General features: G+C 41.4%; 1 protein-coding gene across 2 annotated transcripts in view; it reads left to right on the top strand.

The window, feature by feature from the left end:
- The first annotated feature begins 14,643 nt into the window (after positions 1 to 14,643).
- The window catches only part of LOC122560989, an 88,481-nt gene continuing 85,895 nt past the window's right edge, over positions 14,644 to 17,229 (top strand). For both annotated transcript variants that reach the window (XM_043712231.1, XM_043712230.1), the window contains exon 1: positions 14,644 to 14,802. In XM_043712231.1, the coding sequence (XP_043568166.1) occupies positions 14,748 to 14,802 (55 nt within the window). In that variant the 5' untranslated portion in view covers positions 14,644 to 14,747. The remainder of the gene's footprint in view (positions 14,803 to 17,229) is intronic.

Raw genomic sequence — 17,229 nt, 5'->3', positions numbered from 1 at the left:
CAGGGTGAGGATCCAATTCATTACTGCAATAATGAATACTTACAGCACAACTTGGTGAAACGTTTGACAGGCTGAATGTTCCATTCATTGCTGCAGTAATAAATACTTACACCACAACTTGGTGATGTTTGACTGGGTGGGGGTCCCATTCATTACTACAGTAATAAATACTTGTGCCACAGCTTGGTGATGTTTGACAGGGTGAGTGTGCCATTCATTACTGCAACAGTAAATACTTACACCACAACTTGGTGAAAAGTCTGACAGGGTGAGGGTCGCATTCATTACTGCAGTAATAAATTCTAACAGCACAACTTGATGAAGTGTGACAGGTTGAGGGTCCAATTCATTACTGCAATAATAAATACTTTCAGCACAACTTGGTGAAGTTTCACAGGGTGTAGGTTCCATACATTACTGCAGTCATAAATACCTACACCACAACTTGGTGAAGTTTGACAGCATGAGTGTCCCATTCCTTACTGCAGTAATAAATACTTACACCACAGCTTGGTTAGGTTTGACAGGGTGGGGCTCCCATTGATTACTGCAGTAAAAAATACTTACAGAACAACTTGGTGAAATTTGACAGGGTGGGGTTCCCTTTCATTACTGCAGTAATAAATACTTACAGCGCAACGTGGTGAAGTGTGACAGGATGAGGGTCCAATTCATTATTGCAATCATGAATACTTGCAGCATAACTTGGTGAAGTGTGACAGGGTGAGGGGCCCATTCATTACTGCAGTAATAAATACTTACAGCACAACTTAATGAAGTATGACAGGGTGAGGATCCAATTCATTACTGCAATAATGAATACTTTCAGCACAACTTGGTGAAATGTGACAGGGTGAGGGATCCATTCATTACTGCAATAAAAAATACTTTCAGCACAACTTGGTGAAGTTTGACAGGGTGAGGGTCCGATTCATTACTGCAATAAAAATACTTTCAGCACAACTTGGTGATGTTTGACAGGGTGATTGTCCCATTCATTACTGCAGTAATAAATACTTACACCACAACTTGATGAAGTGTGACAGGGTGAATGTCCCATTCATTACTGCAAAAATAAATACTTACAGCACAACTTGATGAAGTGTGACAGGGTGAGGGTCGCATTCATTACTGCAATAATGAATACTAACAGCATAACTTGGTGAAAAGTTTGACAGGGTGAGGGTCGCATTCATTACTGCAGTAATAAATACTTACAGCACAACTTGATGAAGTGTGACAGGGTGAGGGTCCAATTCATTACTGCAATCATGAATACTTGCAGCACAACTTGGTGAAGTTTGACAGGATGAGGGATCCATTCAGTACTGCATTAAAAAATACTTTCAGCACAACTTGGTGAAGTTTGACAGGGTGTAGGTCCCGTATATTACTGCAGTAATAAATACTTAGACCACAGCTTGGTGATGTTTGACGGAGTGAGGGTCCCATTCATTACTGCAATAGTAAATACTTACACCACAACTTTGTGAAGTTTGACAGGCTAAAGGTCCCATTCATTGCTGCAGTAATAAATACTTACAGCACAACTTGGTGAAGTGTGACAGGGTGAGGGTCCCTTTCATTACTGCAATAATGAATACTTTCAGCGCAATTTAATGAAGTTTGACTGGGTGAGGGTCCCATTAATTACTGCAGTAATAAATACTTACACCACAACTTGGTGAAACGTTTGACAGAGTGAGGGTCCCATTCATTACTGTAGTAATAACTACTTTCAGCAAAACTTGGTGATGTTTGACAGGGTGAGGGTCCCATTCATTACTGCACTAATAAATGCTTACACCACAACTTGGTGAAACGTTTGACAGAGTGAGGGTCCCATTCATTACTGTAGTAATAAATACTTTCAGCATGACTTGGTGAAACGTTTGACAGGGTGAGAGTCCCATTCATTACTGCAGTAATAAATACTTACACCACAACTTGGTGATGGTTGAAAGGGTGAGTGTCCCATTCATTATTGCAGTAATAAATATTTTCAGCACAACTTGGTGAAGTTTGATAGGGTGAGGATCCCTTTCATTACATCAGTAATAAATACTTTCAGCACAACTTCATGGAATTATACAGACTCTACAGTGTGGAAACAGGCCATTTGGCCCAAGAATTCCACACTGTAGAGTAACCCATCCAGCCCATTCCCCTACTCTATTACTCTACATTTCACCTGACTAATGCACCTTGGTGATGTTTAAAAGGGTGAAGGTCTCATTCATTATGCAGACTCAGTGGCACCTAATTCAGTAGGAAGCCAGAGGCACAGCATGGCAAGGTAAGCACTTGACTGTTGAAGGTTTAAAAACATGTTTTGGGATGTCCAAATATGGAAAGTAGTCACCTCATTGGATCTTCCTGCTCCCACCTGATGCTAGTTTTGGATACAGGCGACAGAATCTTCAAGAAGAGTGCAACAAGGGGGATTAAAGGGACAACCTGGAGCCCTAGCTTACTCTGCATTTGCACCTTCTTCAACGACATCTCCAGAGAGCATCTTCAACTGGCAGCTGAGCCACACAGTATCTCCACCTCCTCGTAGCGAGTATTATTAAACTGTCCAGATTCAGAAAATCATCTCAGTGAGACAACCCCAAGCGCAGAACCAACCCTCGATGAGAGGGGAAACCCAAATCCATGACTGCAGATCCTGAAACATCGCCAACCCTCAAAGACTGAGGAACAGGCTGGCCCAGCCTTATTGAGTAGGTATCTCAGTCCTTTCAGACAAGCAGTTCAAATATAGCAGTAGGGAATTGTGGATAGGCAATAGCAAATCTTTGGAACTGCATGTCAGAAATAGATAGCGATTCATAGAGTTTGGTAGAGTTTAATTAAAGTGCAATAGTAGGGTTTAATTATTATTGTTTCTCTGTGATAAGCTGTTCAATAAACCTTTGTCAGACATTCCCCTGACTCTTGTCCTCTTTGTCTATCTCACCACATAAAGCGCCGGAGTTCAAAACTGGTCAAGGTTAATCAGTGTACATTTATTCATTCTCTTACGTCCCAACAGGAGAAGATCCCATTCAGGATTAAAGTAATAAATACATTAAGCACAAATTAGAAAATAATATCAAAACTAAATAAATCTGCCCATCCATCTGCCCTTAAAAGCATACGAGTTAAGAGCAATAGGAGGCCATTCAGTCCCTTGAGCCAGTTCCACCATTTAATACCATCATGGCTGATCTCACCTTGGCCCCAACACCACTTTCTTGCCCACTTCCAATTTCCCTTCAACCCATTACTAATTAAAAATCTGACTATCTCTTTCTTAAGTTTTACTCAATGTCCCAGCATCCACCACACTCTGGGGGGAGTGAATTCTACTGATTCATGATGCTTTGAGAGAAGTAATTCCTCCTCTTCTGTTTTAAATCTGCCACCCCTTCTTCTAAAACTATAGCCTCTCATTCTAGATTGCCTCACATGAGGAAACATCCTCTCTGCATCTACTTTGTCAATCCCCTTTAGCATCTTATATACCTCAATTAGATCCCCTCTCTCTTCTAAACTCCAGAGAGCATTGAGAGAAAGTGAGGACTGCAGATGCTGGAGATCAGAGCTGAAAATGTGTTGCTGGAAAAGCGCAGCAGGTCAGGCAGCATCCAAGGAACAGGAGAATCGACGTTTCGGGCATGAGCCCTTCATCAGGAATCAGATTCCTGAAGAAGGGCTCATGCCCGAAACGTTGATTCTCCTGTTCCTTGGATGCTGCCTGACCTGCTGCGCTTTTCCAGCAACACATTTTCAGCTCCAGAGAGCATTGGCCTAAACTACTCAATCTCTTTCCATAAGACAAACCCCTCATCTTGGCATCAATCTAGTGAACCTCCTCTGAACAGCCTCCGATCCAATTACATCCTTCTTTAAGTGAATGGAACAAATGTGTACACAATATTGCAGTGAAGATTTACTTTGTACAACAACAATGCTTTATATTCCAATGCTTTAGCAATAAATGCCAACAATCAATTTGCCTCTTTAGTACTATCTGCAATCTTTCCATTTTTTATTATAAAACAATGGCTGTCAATTCTCATTGAACTTCACATGACTGACCATCTGAACACCAGAATTCCCAACAATGCTAATTGTCACCTTCACATATACTGCCCCTTCAGGGAAGAGTTGGAGAGTAACAGGCTGTTAACCAATCTGTTTGAATTCCTTCCTAGAGGAATTCCTGGTGTAAGGACTTTTTTTTCACATTATGTGTTGGCTTGGCCACCATTTATTATCCATCCCCATAACAGTCCTGGAACTGAATGTCTTGCTAGGCTATTTAAGGGGTAATTAAGAATCAATCGTATTGCTGTGGGTATGAAGTCACCTTTCAGCCAGTCTAGGTAAGGATGGCAGCATTAAAAACCAAAGCAGGAGTGACCATTCAGCCTTTTGAGCCTGCTCCACCATTCAATATTATTACGGCTGACCATCCAACTCAGTCCCCTGTTCTTGTTCCCTCCCCATTGTCTTTGTTCCCTTTAGCCTGAAGAACCATATCTCACTCCCATTTCCTTCCCTAAAAGGCATCAGTGAAGCAGAGATGTGGTTTTACAACAATTCACCGTGGTAATAAGGTCACCATTATGCTAGCTTTTAGTTCCATTTTTAAAAAAATTCACAATTCTGCAATATTGGGGTTCAAACATTAGAATATTAATGCCTGGGTTTTGGCCAGTAACATTATCGCTACACCACCATCAGATGCTTTTGTAGTTCAGAGGCTAGGGCGTTACCACTAAGAATTCCATAAAATTTAATCTTTGTAAACACTACTCCCATGGGCCAAGTCCCAGAGTGGGATTTTTAGAACAGCAGCTGCTTCTGACCAGTCCACAAGGCAAAACAATACAATCTTTCTTCTTCAATGACTGATTTACAATCTCAGCAATCAAAGGCATACAAGGTTATACACACTTTATGTGAAAGGATATGTCACTGGTTACCCAATCATCTCAGGCACTGCTGTTTGTGGGATCTTACTATACACAAATTGACTACCTTATTTTCTACGTTGCAATAGTGACCACACTCCAAAATTGCATCATTATCTGTAAAGTGACCTAAGGCTGTGAAAAGCCCGATATATAGTACATGCATTTTCTTTGAAAGACAGAACATTTGCCTCCCAAATAATGATTACAATATATTCATTTGCACTGAATTGAATACTGCCTATTTGCACTATCCTCATCTAATATGCACAGTTAGCAGACAACAAAAATAGCCACAACTATTGACATTGATTTTTTTCTTAGAAATGACTATGAAAAAAATCCTTGTTTCCTTTTTCTGAGCTGGGAGGAAGCATGTGGACTCACTTGACTAGCAATATGTTCTTCCACATCACTGAGGGGTGTTAACATCAATGGTTAACAATGATTATGCATGAAAGACACTAACAGGACTTTTACTAAGTCATGCAACAATTTAACAGTCACTCCCACTCTACTCAACTAAAGCACTTTAGGGCATCTTAAGGATATGATTGATACTTGAGGAAATGAATGTCTTCCTTATTATTGATAATGCAACCTGTTTCAAGGGTTATGATCCCAGACCATATCACTGACAACTCTTATAATCCAAGATCAAATCACCAAATTATATTCCAATTTTTCAGAAACTACTGACAATTTATTTTACAAAGTAGACATAAGATAAGATCCTGGGGACTTAATGAGAGAACAAAGCTCCAAGATTCCAGAGTCTTGAACAAACCACGAAGCTTTATTATACTAGTCAGAATGTAATACAATCAATGTACGGTTTTCCAAACCCAGAACTATGACATGATAAACTTGAATAACATACTGTAATTGAACACTCTACAACACACATCAAATGGAATCATGACAAGTCCCACGGATTTCGCAGCAACGAATACCAGCCCTGCCCCACCCTCATAACATCAATCACGCGATGGTCATCAACCAACATTAAACTTCACAAGGGATTACAATTTTTCACTTTTAGCTGGTCTAGCCTTAAACCTCACTCTCCAATGGACTCCTGAAAGGATTGCTTCTGTGATCATACTCCTCTCCCATCTGTGCTCATCTTGACTCTAAGCCTGTTGTAGAAACTGCCTTTCAATACCTATTTCACTGCACAACTCCAGCTTTTAGCAGACAGCTAGCTTTGCTAAGCTAGAATGTATTTGGGCTCTCCTTGAAGTCCAGTCTTACTGAGTTGTATGAAGAAAATACTGACTGTAGGCTTTTCATCTCGTACTCTTACCTATACTGACCTACTAGTGGCACCAAGTATCCTGATTAAAATACCTAACTGCCTAATAACTCCCAAGATTTGGCCTGAGTTCTACCAGCACAAAGATTTCCTATTGCCCTTGAGACTTAACTGGATCCCCAACTATGCAGACTCTGTGTAGATGGGTTAACTTTTCAGCAAAGCAGCACAATATCTAATTATTCCAGGAAGATTATTTCCTTTTCTCATCTGATCTCCCTGCATCCTCACCACACAGAGCTACTCAGTTGCTCTAGGATTTATCTGATCATGACAATGACACAGAATTCATGTAACTCAGTTGCCTTCCCTGCAGAACAGTTAAAAATTAGCACTTACAGCATAGGGACATGGGGAGGCCATTCAGCCCCTCAAACCTTTTCCACTATTGCTGATCTGTAGCCTAACTCCAAATACCTGCTTTTGGTTCCATTTTCCTCAATGTATTTGCATAACAAAAAATTGTCAATCTCAGATTTAAAATACATAACTGATCCAGCATCCACTGCTGATGGTGAAAGAGAATTCCAAACCTCTACTATCCTTTGCATGTAGAAAACCTTCTTAATATCTCTCCACTTTGGTGACAAAAACAGGAATGCAGATTATGATCTGAATGGTGGCAGTTTAGGAAAAGGTGAGGTGCAACAAGACCTGGGTGTCACGGTGGAATAGTCGCTGAAGGTTGGCATGCAGGTGCAGCAGGCAGTGAGGAACGCTAATGGCATACTGGCCTTCATAGTGAGAGGATTGGAGGATAGGAGTAGAGTTAGAGTTGTGCAGTGAAATAGGTATTGGTAGGCAGTTATACAGAGCCTTATTGAGGCCACACCTTGGGTGTTGTGTGCAGTTTTGGTCTAAGGAAGGACATTCTTTCTATTTGGGAGTCCAGCAAAGGTTCACCAGACTGATTCCTGGGATGGCAGGACAGGCATACGAGGAAAGACTGCATCAACCAGGTTTGTACTCACTGGAATTTAGAAGAATGAAGGGGGGAATCACATGGGAACAGTCTAAGAATAAGAGTAAGCCATTCAGGACTGAGATGAGGAAGAATTTCTTCACTCAGAGAGTTGTGAACCTGTGGAATTATCTACCACAGAAAGCTAGAGGGGCTAGTTTGTTAGATATATTCCAGAGGGAGCTGGATGTGGCACTTGCAGCTAAAAGGATCAAGGAGTATGTAGAGAAAGTGGGAATGGGATACTGAGATTGCATGCTCAGCCATGATCATATTGAATGGTGGGGCAGGCTCAAAGGGCTGAGTGACCTATTCCTGCACTTATTTCCTATGTTTCTATGTTTCACTTGAATGGTCCAATCCTAATTCTCAGGCTATTCCCCCAAGTTCTAGAATTGAATTGAATTGAATTGAATTTATTGTCACGTGTACCAAGGCACAGTGAAAAGCTTTGTCTTGCCAGCAATACAGGTAGATCACAGTTAAATAGCATAGATAATAAATAATAGGTAAACAGCAGCAAAAGTCAAAACACAGGTACAGGCGAATGCTAAGAGTTTGTGAGTCCATTCAGTATTCTAACAACAGTAAAGTAGAAACTATTTTGAAACCGGCTGGTACCTTCTCCCCGATGGTAGACGGTTGTAGAAAAATATTGCTAGGGAGGAATGGATCTTTGACAATGCTGGCGGCCTTTCCTTGACAGCGGGCCTGGTAGACGGATTCTGTAGATGGGAGGTTGGCCTTTGTGATTGTCCGGGCCGAGTTCACCACTCTCTGTAACAGTCTCTGATCCTGAATGGCACAGTTGCCATACCAGGTAGTGATCCATCCAGACAGAATGCTCTTAATGGTGCACCTATAAACGTTGGTAAGGGTATTCGCCGTCATGCCAAATTTTCTCAGCTGCCTGAGGAAGAAGAGACGTTGTTGGACCTTTGTAATCAATGCATCCACATGAAGAGTCCAAGAAAGCTTGTGGATGACCAGGAACTTGACACTGTCCACTCGTTCCACCTCTGTGCTGTTAATGTGTAGGGGGACATCCCGCCGAAAGTCAATAATGAGTTGCTTGGTTTTGCGGGCATTGAGAGCTAGGTTGTTCTCAGTGCATCATTTTTTCAGGTCTTCCACCTCCCGTCTTCAACCAGTGGAATCTTCAACCAGTGGAAATAGTTTATGAATCCTGTCTTTTCTTGTTAAAATCTTGAAACATTCAATCAGATCACCCCTTAACCTTCTAAATTCTGGACAGAACAAGCCTAATTTATATAATCTCTTGGCATAAACCTTAAAGTCCAGGTGTCATTCTTGTAAACCTGCATTGTACTCCCTCCAAGGCCAATAGACAGACATATAATCTACTCGCTTTCTCCTTCTCATGAATAATGACATTAAGTTCCTGCCTGTAATCTAGTGAATGTCCAACTTCTAATTATCTAGGAGCTACAATGATACCCATTTTATATTCTGGGGCAGTTGGGATCAACGCAAATATGTTTGAATGGAACATGCTGTACTGGGACAATTTAGTTTATTTTGCAAATTCTGTAATATTCACCGTCAAATATTTTGCAATTTTCTTTGACTAATTCTATCAATTAGGTATATTTTTAACTATAAAATGTCTACTCTCGATGTTGAAAAATAAAATTATAGTACAATGTGTATAAAAAAATTAAATGATGGGTCTCCTCCTGGTCCTCAGCTGTCAATCATTGTAATTCCTCCTAATGCACCAGAGTTTCCAACAAACTTAATTTTCTGCTGCAACAGGCCAGAGTAATTTCATATCTGCTACATTGACTGGTATGCAAAGTCAATCAAAGAGCTCAGTCCCAAATCTTCACATTTTAAAACACATCCAGTGCACATTGCTTACTGTGAAAGTTGATTTTCTGCTTGTTTGGAAACTAATAGAATACTTGCCATGTGTTGCTGTTAGCTTAGCATTTTATTTAATGGATATTCCAGTATTGATTTGTTCTACTTTCAAGTAATTGGTCTTTTAAAACTTAATTCAGATGATCTGGGCATCACTGGCGAGGCCAGCATTTATTGCCCATCCCTTGTTACCCTTCAGACGGTGGTAGTCAGTGTCCTTCTTGAACTGCTGCAGTCTACATGCTGTTGGTAGAGCCTCAATAATGTTAAATCCTAGGACTTTGACCCAGCGACACTGAAGGAATGGCAATATATTTCCAAGTCAGGATGGTGAGTGGCTTGGAGGGGAACTTGCAGGGGGTGATGTTCCCATTTATCTGTTGCCCTTGTCCTTCCAGGTGGAAGCGGTAATGGATTGGGTGATTCTTTTCAGAGAAAAAAAGAGGTTAAAGATTGACCTAACCCTAGTAGAGGTCTTTGAGAGCATGAATGGATTTCTTACACTAACATAAAATGTATTGGTCTTGATCAAAATAAAAACCAAGAGAGATGTTAAAACACAGCTCCAACTCACCGATCACCTCTTTCACACAACAGTGGAAAATTAAAGTAACCCCCAATAAGTTTATGTAAGTGGCGCTTTAGAGTCATAGAGATGTACAGCATGGAAACAGACCCTTCGGTCCAACTTGTCCATGCTGACCAGATATCCCAACCCAATCTAGTCCCACCTGCCAGCACCCGGCCCATATCCCTTCAAACCCTTCATATTCATATACCCATCTCAATGCCTTTTAAATGTTGCAATTGTACCAGCCTCCACCACTTCCTCTGGCAGCTCATTCCATACACATAGGTTACTCCTTAAGTCTCTTTTATATCTTTCCCCTCTCACCCTAAACCTATGCCCTCTAGTTCTGGACTCGTTCACTCCAGGGAAGAGACTTTGTCTATTTATCCTATCCATACCCCTCATGATTTTATAATCTCAGCCTTCAACGCTCCAGGGAAAACAGCCCCAGTCTATTCAACCTCTCCCTAGAACACAAATCCTCCAATCCTGGAAACATCCTTTCTGAACCCTTTCAAATTCACAACATCCTTCCAATCCAAGACGGGAAAAATTTCTGGCTGTAAAATCTGCTCCTTTATTGAGATGTTTTAGGTGCTGGAGGTGGTTTCCTTGAATTCCAGGAACAGTAATTACTGTTTTATATACTGATGCATTGTTTTTGAAGTTTGAAGAAAGTAAAGTCAAAACAACATCACCTTTAAAAGGAAGAAGAACATACAAAGGCAGCACGTGGTGAGGTCAGTGCACGGGGAGAGAGAGAGATATACCCACACTGCTAACTGACAGAGCTGTGAATCTATACATTACTGCCTTTGCTGTTTGAATTCATGTATCTCTGGACATCGGAGTGCGTCTAGGAAAATTAACATATAGTGAAATTCACAACTGGTCTTGGAGGAACCTGTTTGCGAGAGGTCACAGCACAGAAATTTTTAAGTGTGGCTTTACAGTAAGTCTGCAGTAGTGAATAGAGTGGGTTCTTTCTTTATTATATGTTTTATTGATTAATCTTAAAAATATAAGACATAAGTAGTCAGTTAGCCTGGAGCAGTGTTTTGTAGAGGAATAAGACAGTGCTATTTTCTGGGACTGTACAGTGAAAGAAGTAAAAATGGCCTTTAGTAGAGTGATATGCTCTTCTTGTCGAATGTGGGAGTTTAGGGAGGGCTGATGTGTTACTGAGGATTATATCAGCAATAAACGCTGTTGGTTGCGAATCCTATCAGATTGAATGAATCGGTTGGAGAGACAATTAGAGGCATTGAGAAACTTATCAGAGCAAGGGGATGTGATGGATGGCAGTTATAGGTAGGGGGAAAAGTTGCAGATATAGTCACATAGATGGGTTAACTCCAGGAAAGGTAAGAGAGGTAGGCAGGTGTGCTGGAGTCTTCTGTGGTTATCCCCATTTCAAACAGGTATGCTGTTTTGGAAGATGTAGGGGGTGATGGATTCTCAGGGGAATGTAGCACAAACAGCCAAGTTTCTGGTATCGAGACTGGCTCGAATACAATGAGGGGTACGTCGGCTTCCAAGAGATCAATTGTGTTAGGGAACTCTCTAGTCCAAGGCACAGACAGATACTTCTGAGGCCAGCAGCAAAAAAAATCAGAATGGTGTATTGCTTCCCTGGTGCCAGGATCAAAGATGTCTCAGAGAGGGTACAGAATGTTCTCAAGTGGGAGAGGGACCAGCAGGAGGTCATTGTCCACATTAGAACCAATGACATAGGAAGGGAAAAGGATGAGATTTTGAAGGGAGAATATAGAGAGTTAGACAGGGACTTAAAAAGGAGATCGAGAGTAGTAATATCTGGATTGCTCCTGGCGCTACGAGCTAGTGAGGGGAGGAATAGGAGGATAGAGCAGATGAATGCATGGCTGAGGAGCTGGTGTATGGGAGAAGGATTCACATTTTTGGATCATTTGAATCTCTTTTGGGGTAGAAGTGACTTGTACTAGAAGGACGGATTGCACCTAAATTGGAAGGGGACTAACATACTGGCAGGGAGATTTGCTAGAGCTGCTCAGGAAGATTTAAACTATTAAGGTGGGACCCAGGGAGATAGTGAGGAAAGAGATCAATCTGAGACTGGTACAGTTGAGAAAAGAAGCAAGTCAAACAGTCAGAGCAGGCAGGTACAAAGCAGAGAACAAGGTAGGTCTGATAAATTAAACTGCATTTATTTCAATGCAAGAGGCCTAACAGGGAAGGCAGATGAACTCAGAGCATGGTTAGGAACATGGGACTGGGATATCATAGCAATCACAGAATTGTAGCTCAGGGATGGACAGGACTGGCAGCTTAATGTTCCAGGATACAAATGCTACAGGAAGGATAGAAAGGGAGTTAAGAGAGGAGGGGGAGTGGCATTTTTGATAAGGGATAGCATTACAGCTACATTTTGGGAAAGTAAATCTTAGCAGGACTTATACACTTAATGGAAAGGTCCGAGGAAGTATTGCTGAACAAAGAGACATTTCAGGGCAGGTTCATAGCTCCTTGAAAGTGGAGTCGCAGGTAGATAGGATAGTGATGAAGGCATTTGGTATGCTTACCTTTATTGGTCAGAGCATTGAGTACAGGAGCTGGGAGGTCATGTTGTGGCTTTACAGGACATTGGTTAGGTCACTTTTGGAAAATTGAGTGGAATGGGAGATAGAATGAGGGATGCTGAACAATAAAGAAGGAGGCTGTGGGTTGGAACACAGTCTGCCGTCCCACAATCATTTTGCCAGCAGCAACAGGAAAGGGAAAGGGCAGCCCTCCGGGCTGGAAACCAATTGCATCACTGAAGGTCCCCTTTCCATTGTTCCTGACATTTTATCAATAGTGGATAGAGATCTGGTCAACCCAAGTGACCTCCCTGCAGGCTGGATGGGGAATAGCATAGCCCACTACAGAAATCCCGTTATCCAGGGAAAGCCCCAGTCACAATGGCTACTCCCGCAGAATCCCCTGCACACTCACCAACAATCCAATCCAATTGCCCGCCTCCCCCACTTACTTGGCCTGTGAACAACTACCAATGTCCAACGTTGAGTCTTGCAGATAGGTAGAGTCCCAGAAATGGCCACCATTCCCAACAGGACAGCCAATGCTGATGAGTCATTGGTCTTCGGATTAATCGAGGAAGTCAAGTCCCTCCCACCTGATTTCTGTTCCTTATCCGACCCTATTACCTTCAATGAAGTCATGGTTAATCTATATCCTAACTCCATTAGTTCTATATCGCTTAATTGTCACGGCGAGCAAAAAATCTAAATATTTCAGATTTTTAAAACTCATTCACAGAATGAGGATGTTGCTGGCTAGACCAGCATTTATTACCCAGCCCTAATTGCTCAGATGGCCGTCAAGAATCAGCCACATTGCTGTGGGTCTGGAGTCACATGCAAGCCAGATCAAGTAAGGATTTCCTTCCCTAAAGGACATTAGTGAACAAGATGGGCTTTTCCCATCAATTAATTGAGAATAAGAGTTAGGATGTCATGTTAATGTTGAATAGGAAATTGGTGAGGCCACTTTAGGAGTATTGTGTACAGTTCTAGTCACCCTGCTATAGGAAGGATATTATTAAATTGGAGAGGGTTCAGAAAAGATTGACCAGGATGTTGCCAGGTTTGGAGGGCTTAAGATACAAAAGTAGACTAGAGAGACCTGGACTTTTTCCATTGGAGTGTAGGATATTGAGGGGTAATCTTAATGAGGTTTATAAAATTGGGGTGGGTGCATAGATAAAGTGAATAGCAATGGTATTTTCCTAAGATGGGGGGAGTTCAAAATTAGGAGGCATATTCTTAAAATGAGATGAGAAAGATTTAAAAGGGACTTGAGGGGCAAAGCTTTAAAACAGAGGGTGGTTTTTACATGCAATGAACTGCTAGAGGAAGTGGTAGATGCAGGTGCAGTTACAACATTTAAAACCCATTTGGACAGGTACGTGAAGAGAAAAGGTTTAGCAGGATTTGAGCCACACACAGACAAATGGGACTAGTTTACTTTGGGAAACCTGGTCGTTTATGACTTTAATAATGGATTCATGGTCATCATTAAACTCTTAATTCCACATTTTATTTGAATTCAAATTCAACCATCTGTCGTAAGCAAAATTCAAACCTGTGTCCCCAGTACATTGTCTCGTCCTCTAGATTTACAATTAAGTGATAAAACACCACAAGGCTGTTGCCTCCCTTGGCAAAATTTATCTGGCTAGTAACTTGTTCATAAATTTGCCAGTAAAAAGTGTTTCCCAAATTCTCTCCCGAATGGTTCAGCTCTAGGTTAAGGTTGTGTTCTCTTGTCCTTGGTACCCTGTGGAACATGCTTCCCTCTGTGTACCTTACCAATTCCATTCCGGATCCTAATATTTTACATGAAGCAAACCTTAACCTTCTACATTCTAAGAAATAGAAGCTTAATATATGTACTGTGCCCAGTAGCTGGCATGTGCTAACTGAAGGACTTTGGATTTGGTTTTCGTGTGTGTATGGGCAGAGAAATAAAATCGGCAGTTCCAGCAAGGAAGCATCTTTTTGTCTTCCCACCTCAACATCACTCTGGTCTTGACTCTTCTGTGTATTTTTCTGATAACTGTTTGAGAAGGGAACAGCTAATATGGTTACCATATACTGATTTATACCATTTTTCATCTAAACATCTATTCATTTACATTGGGTGAAAGCATAAGGAGAAACTTGTGAATTTGTCTTTAAAAAAGTGTAAGATATTTTAAAAACTTGTGGACTTTAGAAATCCGGTGCAAAACTCAGGAAAGTGTTGCAGACCACAGCCTACCACAGGCGAAACAGTTTGCATGATGTGTGGAGGCATTCATAATTACATCTGTTTCCTGTAGCAGCAGAACTCTCTCTATTCTACCCCCGCACAATACTCCCATCCTACTTTTACAGTAGATGAAGACAGCAATTCACAACACTGAGTTAGTCAGAGGGGATTTTTTCCCTGTAAATAGCCTATGGCCTTGCACAGAAAGCAAAAGCGACAGCCCTTGCCCATTTGAGAACTTAAGGATTGTAAAAGCCAGTCATCATGAAAGAAACAAGCCTTTTGACATTCTCATCACTGTTATTTCTCACTGGACCTGGTGAGTAGATCTAATGACATTTCAGGAAATGTTACCTTGGTTTGACTCTCTTTCTTTGTTAAGAAAAAGCCTGACAAGAAAGTAGAGGTTTAAAATTTCGATTGTTACATACCTGTGCCAGAATGAAAATAACTTTTATCACCTGGGTCATTTTAGAGTGGAATTAATTTTGGGGTGCTATTACAAAGATGTGATGGGTTAAATGGCAATCCTTGACAATGTAAATCCCACAATTTCAACTGGTGTAAATTATGGAGACTTATAATATGTGAAAGAGAATTGAGAATGGGAGTGTTTCCTTAACAGTTATATTAAAACTAGTTTCCTTGCATGATTAGAAGAACCTTTTGTTGCAACTGGATGGAAACTCTGAGGAATATCAGATTCCAATAAACTCTTTTTCTGCAAAGTCTGTACAGAATTGTTTGGAACTTTGTATGTACTTGAAGACCATTTATGAGTAAAGTATATTTTAGAACAAAAAATTTAGATTAATCAGTATTCTCTGGACACATTAACAAAGTAAACTTTGCTGTCACCTAACCTGACTGCAATGATTTTGCTCATTGTGGAAATGCTTAAGCTCCCTCATGACTTGTCTCAAAAGGCATGATTAATGTGATAGTTATGTTGCAAGCCTAGACAACCTTGCAACATTCCTGGTGAGAGAGGATATCACAGCTGTGCTGAAAGAGGGCACTATAGAGGACTCGAACAATGAGGCAACATGGGCAGAGCTCGGAAATAGGAAGGGTGCAGTAACAAGGTTGGGGCTGTACCACTGGCCTCCTGACAGCGAGCATGAGATAGACGTTCAAATATGTAAACAGATTATGGAAAGATGTAGGAGCAACAGGCTGGCGGTGATAGGAGATTTTAATTTTCCCAACATTAACTGGGGTTCACTTAGTGTTAGAGGACTGGATGGATCAGAATTTGTAAGGAGCATCCAAGAGGGTTTTCTAGAGCGTATGTAATTAGTCCAAGTCGTGAAGGAGCCATATTGGACCTGGCGTTGGGAAATGATACCGGCCAGGTGGTTGAAGTTTCAGTAGGGGATTACTTTGGGAATAGTGATCACAATTTCATAAATTTTAGAATACTCAAGAACAAAGACAAGAGTGGTCCGAAAGGAAGGGTGCTAAACTGGGGGGAGGCCTACTATACCAACATTGGGCAGGAGCTGGGGAATGTAGATTGGGAGCAGCTGTTTGAAGGTAAATCTACATTTGATATGTCTGAGGATTTTAAAGATAGGGTGATTAGAGTGGAGGAGAGACATATTCCTGTGAAAATGAGGGATAGAAATGGCAAGATTAGGGAACCATGGATGACAGGTGAAATTGTGTGACTAGCTGAGAGGAAAAAGGAAATATACATAAGGTCTAGACAGCTGAAGATGGACAAAGCTTTGGAAGAATATTGGGAATGTAGGACAAATCTGAAATGAGGAATTAAGAAGGCTAAATGGAGTCATGAAATATTTTTAACAAACAGGGTTAAGCAGAATCCCAAAGCCTTTTATTCATATATAAGGAACAAGAGGGTAACTAGAGAAAGACAGAGGAGGAAAGATAAGCTTGGAGTCAGAGAAAATGGGTGAGACTGTTAATAGGTACTTTGCATCGGTATTCACCAAGGAGAGGGACATGATGGATGTTGAGGTTAGGGATAGATGTTTGATTATTCTTGGTCAAGTCGGCTAAGGGGGGAGGAGGTGTTGGGTATTCTAAAAGGCATTAAAATAGACAAGTCCCCAGGTCTGGATGGGATCTATGGCCGAAAAATGTGTTGCTGGAAAAGCGCAGCAGGTCAGGCAGCATCAAAGGAGCAGGAGAATCGACATTTCAGGCATAAGCCCTTCAAGGGCTTATGCCCGAAACATCAATTCTCCTGCTCCTATGATGCTGCTTGACCTGCTGCGCTTTTCCAGCAACACATTTTTCAGCTCTGATCTCCAGCATCTGCAGTCCTCACTTTCTCCGAAGGTCTTATGCCCGAAACGCCGATTCTCCTGCTCCTTTGATGCTGCCTGACCTGCTGCGCTTTTCCAGCAACACATTTTTCAGCTCTGATCGCCAGCATCTGCAGTCCTCACTTTCTCCTGGATGGGATCTATCCCAGGTTAGTGAGGGAAGCAAGAGAGGAAATAGCTGGGGCCTTAGCAGATATCTTTGCAGCATCCTTGAACACAGATGAGGTCTCGGAGGACTGGAGAATTGCTAATATTGTCCCCTTGTTTAAGAAGGGTAACGTGGATAATCCAAGTAATTATAGACCAGTGAGCATGACGTCAGTGGTAGGGAAGCTGCTGGAGAAGATACTGAGGGATAAGATCTATTCCCATTTGGAAGAAAATGGGCTTATCAGCGATGAACAACATGGTTTTGTACAGGGAAGGTCATGTCTTACCAACTAAATAGAATT

This window comes from Chiloscyllium plagiosum, chromosome 22, assembly GCF_004010195.1.
Source record: "Chiloscyllium plagiosum isolate BGI_BamShark_2017 chromosome 22, ASM401019v2, whole genome shotgun sequence".
NCBI lineage: Eukaryota > Metazoa > Chordata > Chondrichthyes > Orectolobiformes > Hemiscylliidae > Chiloscyllium > Chiloscyllium plagiosum.
The sequence above is the reverse complement of the archived record's forward strand: the minus strand, read 5'-3'. Positions and strand labels throughout refer to the sequence as shown.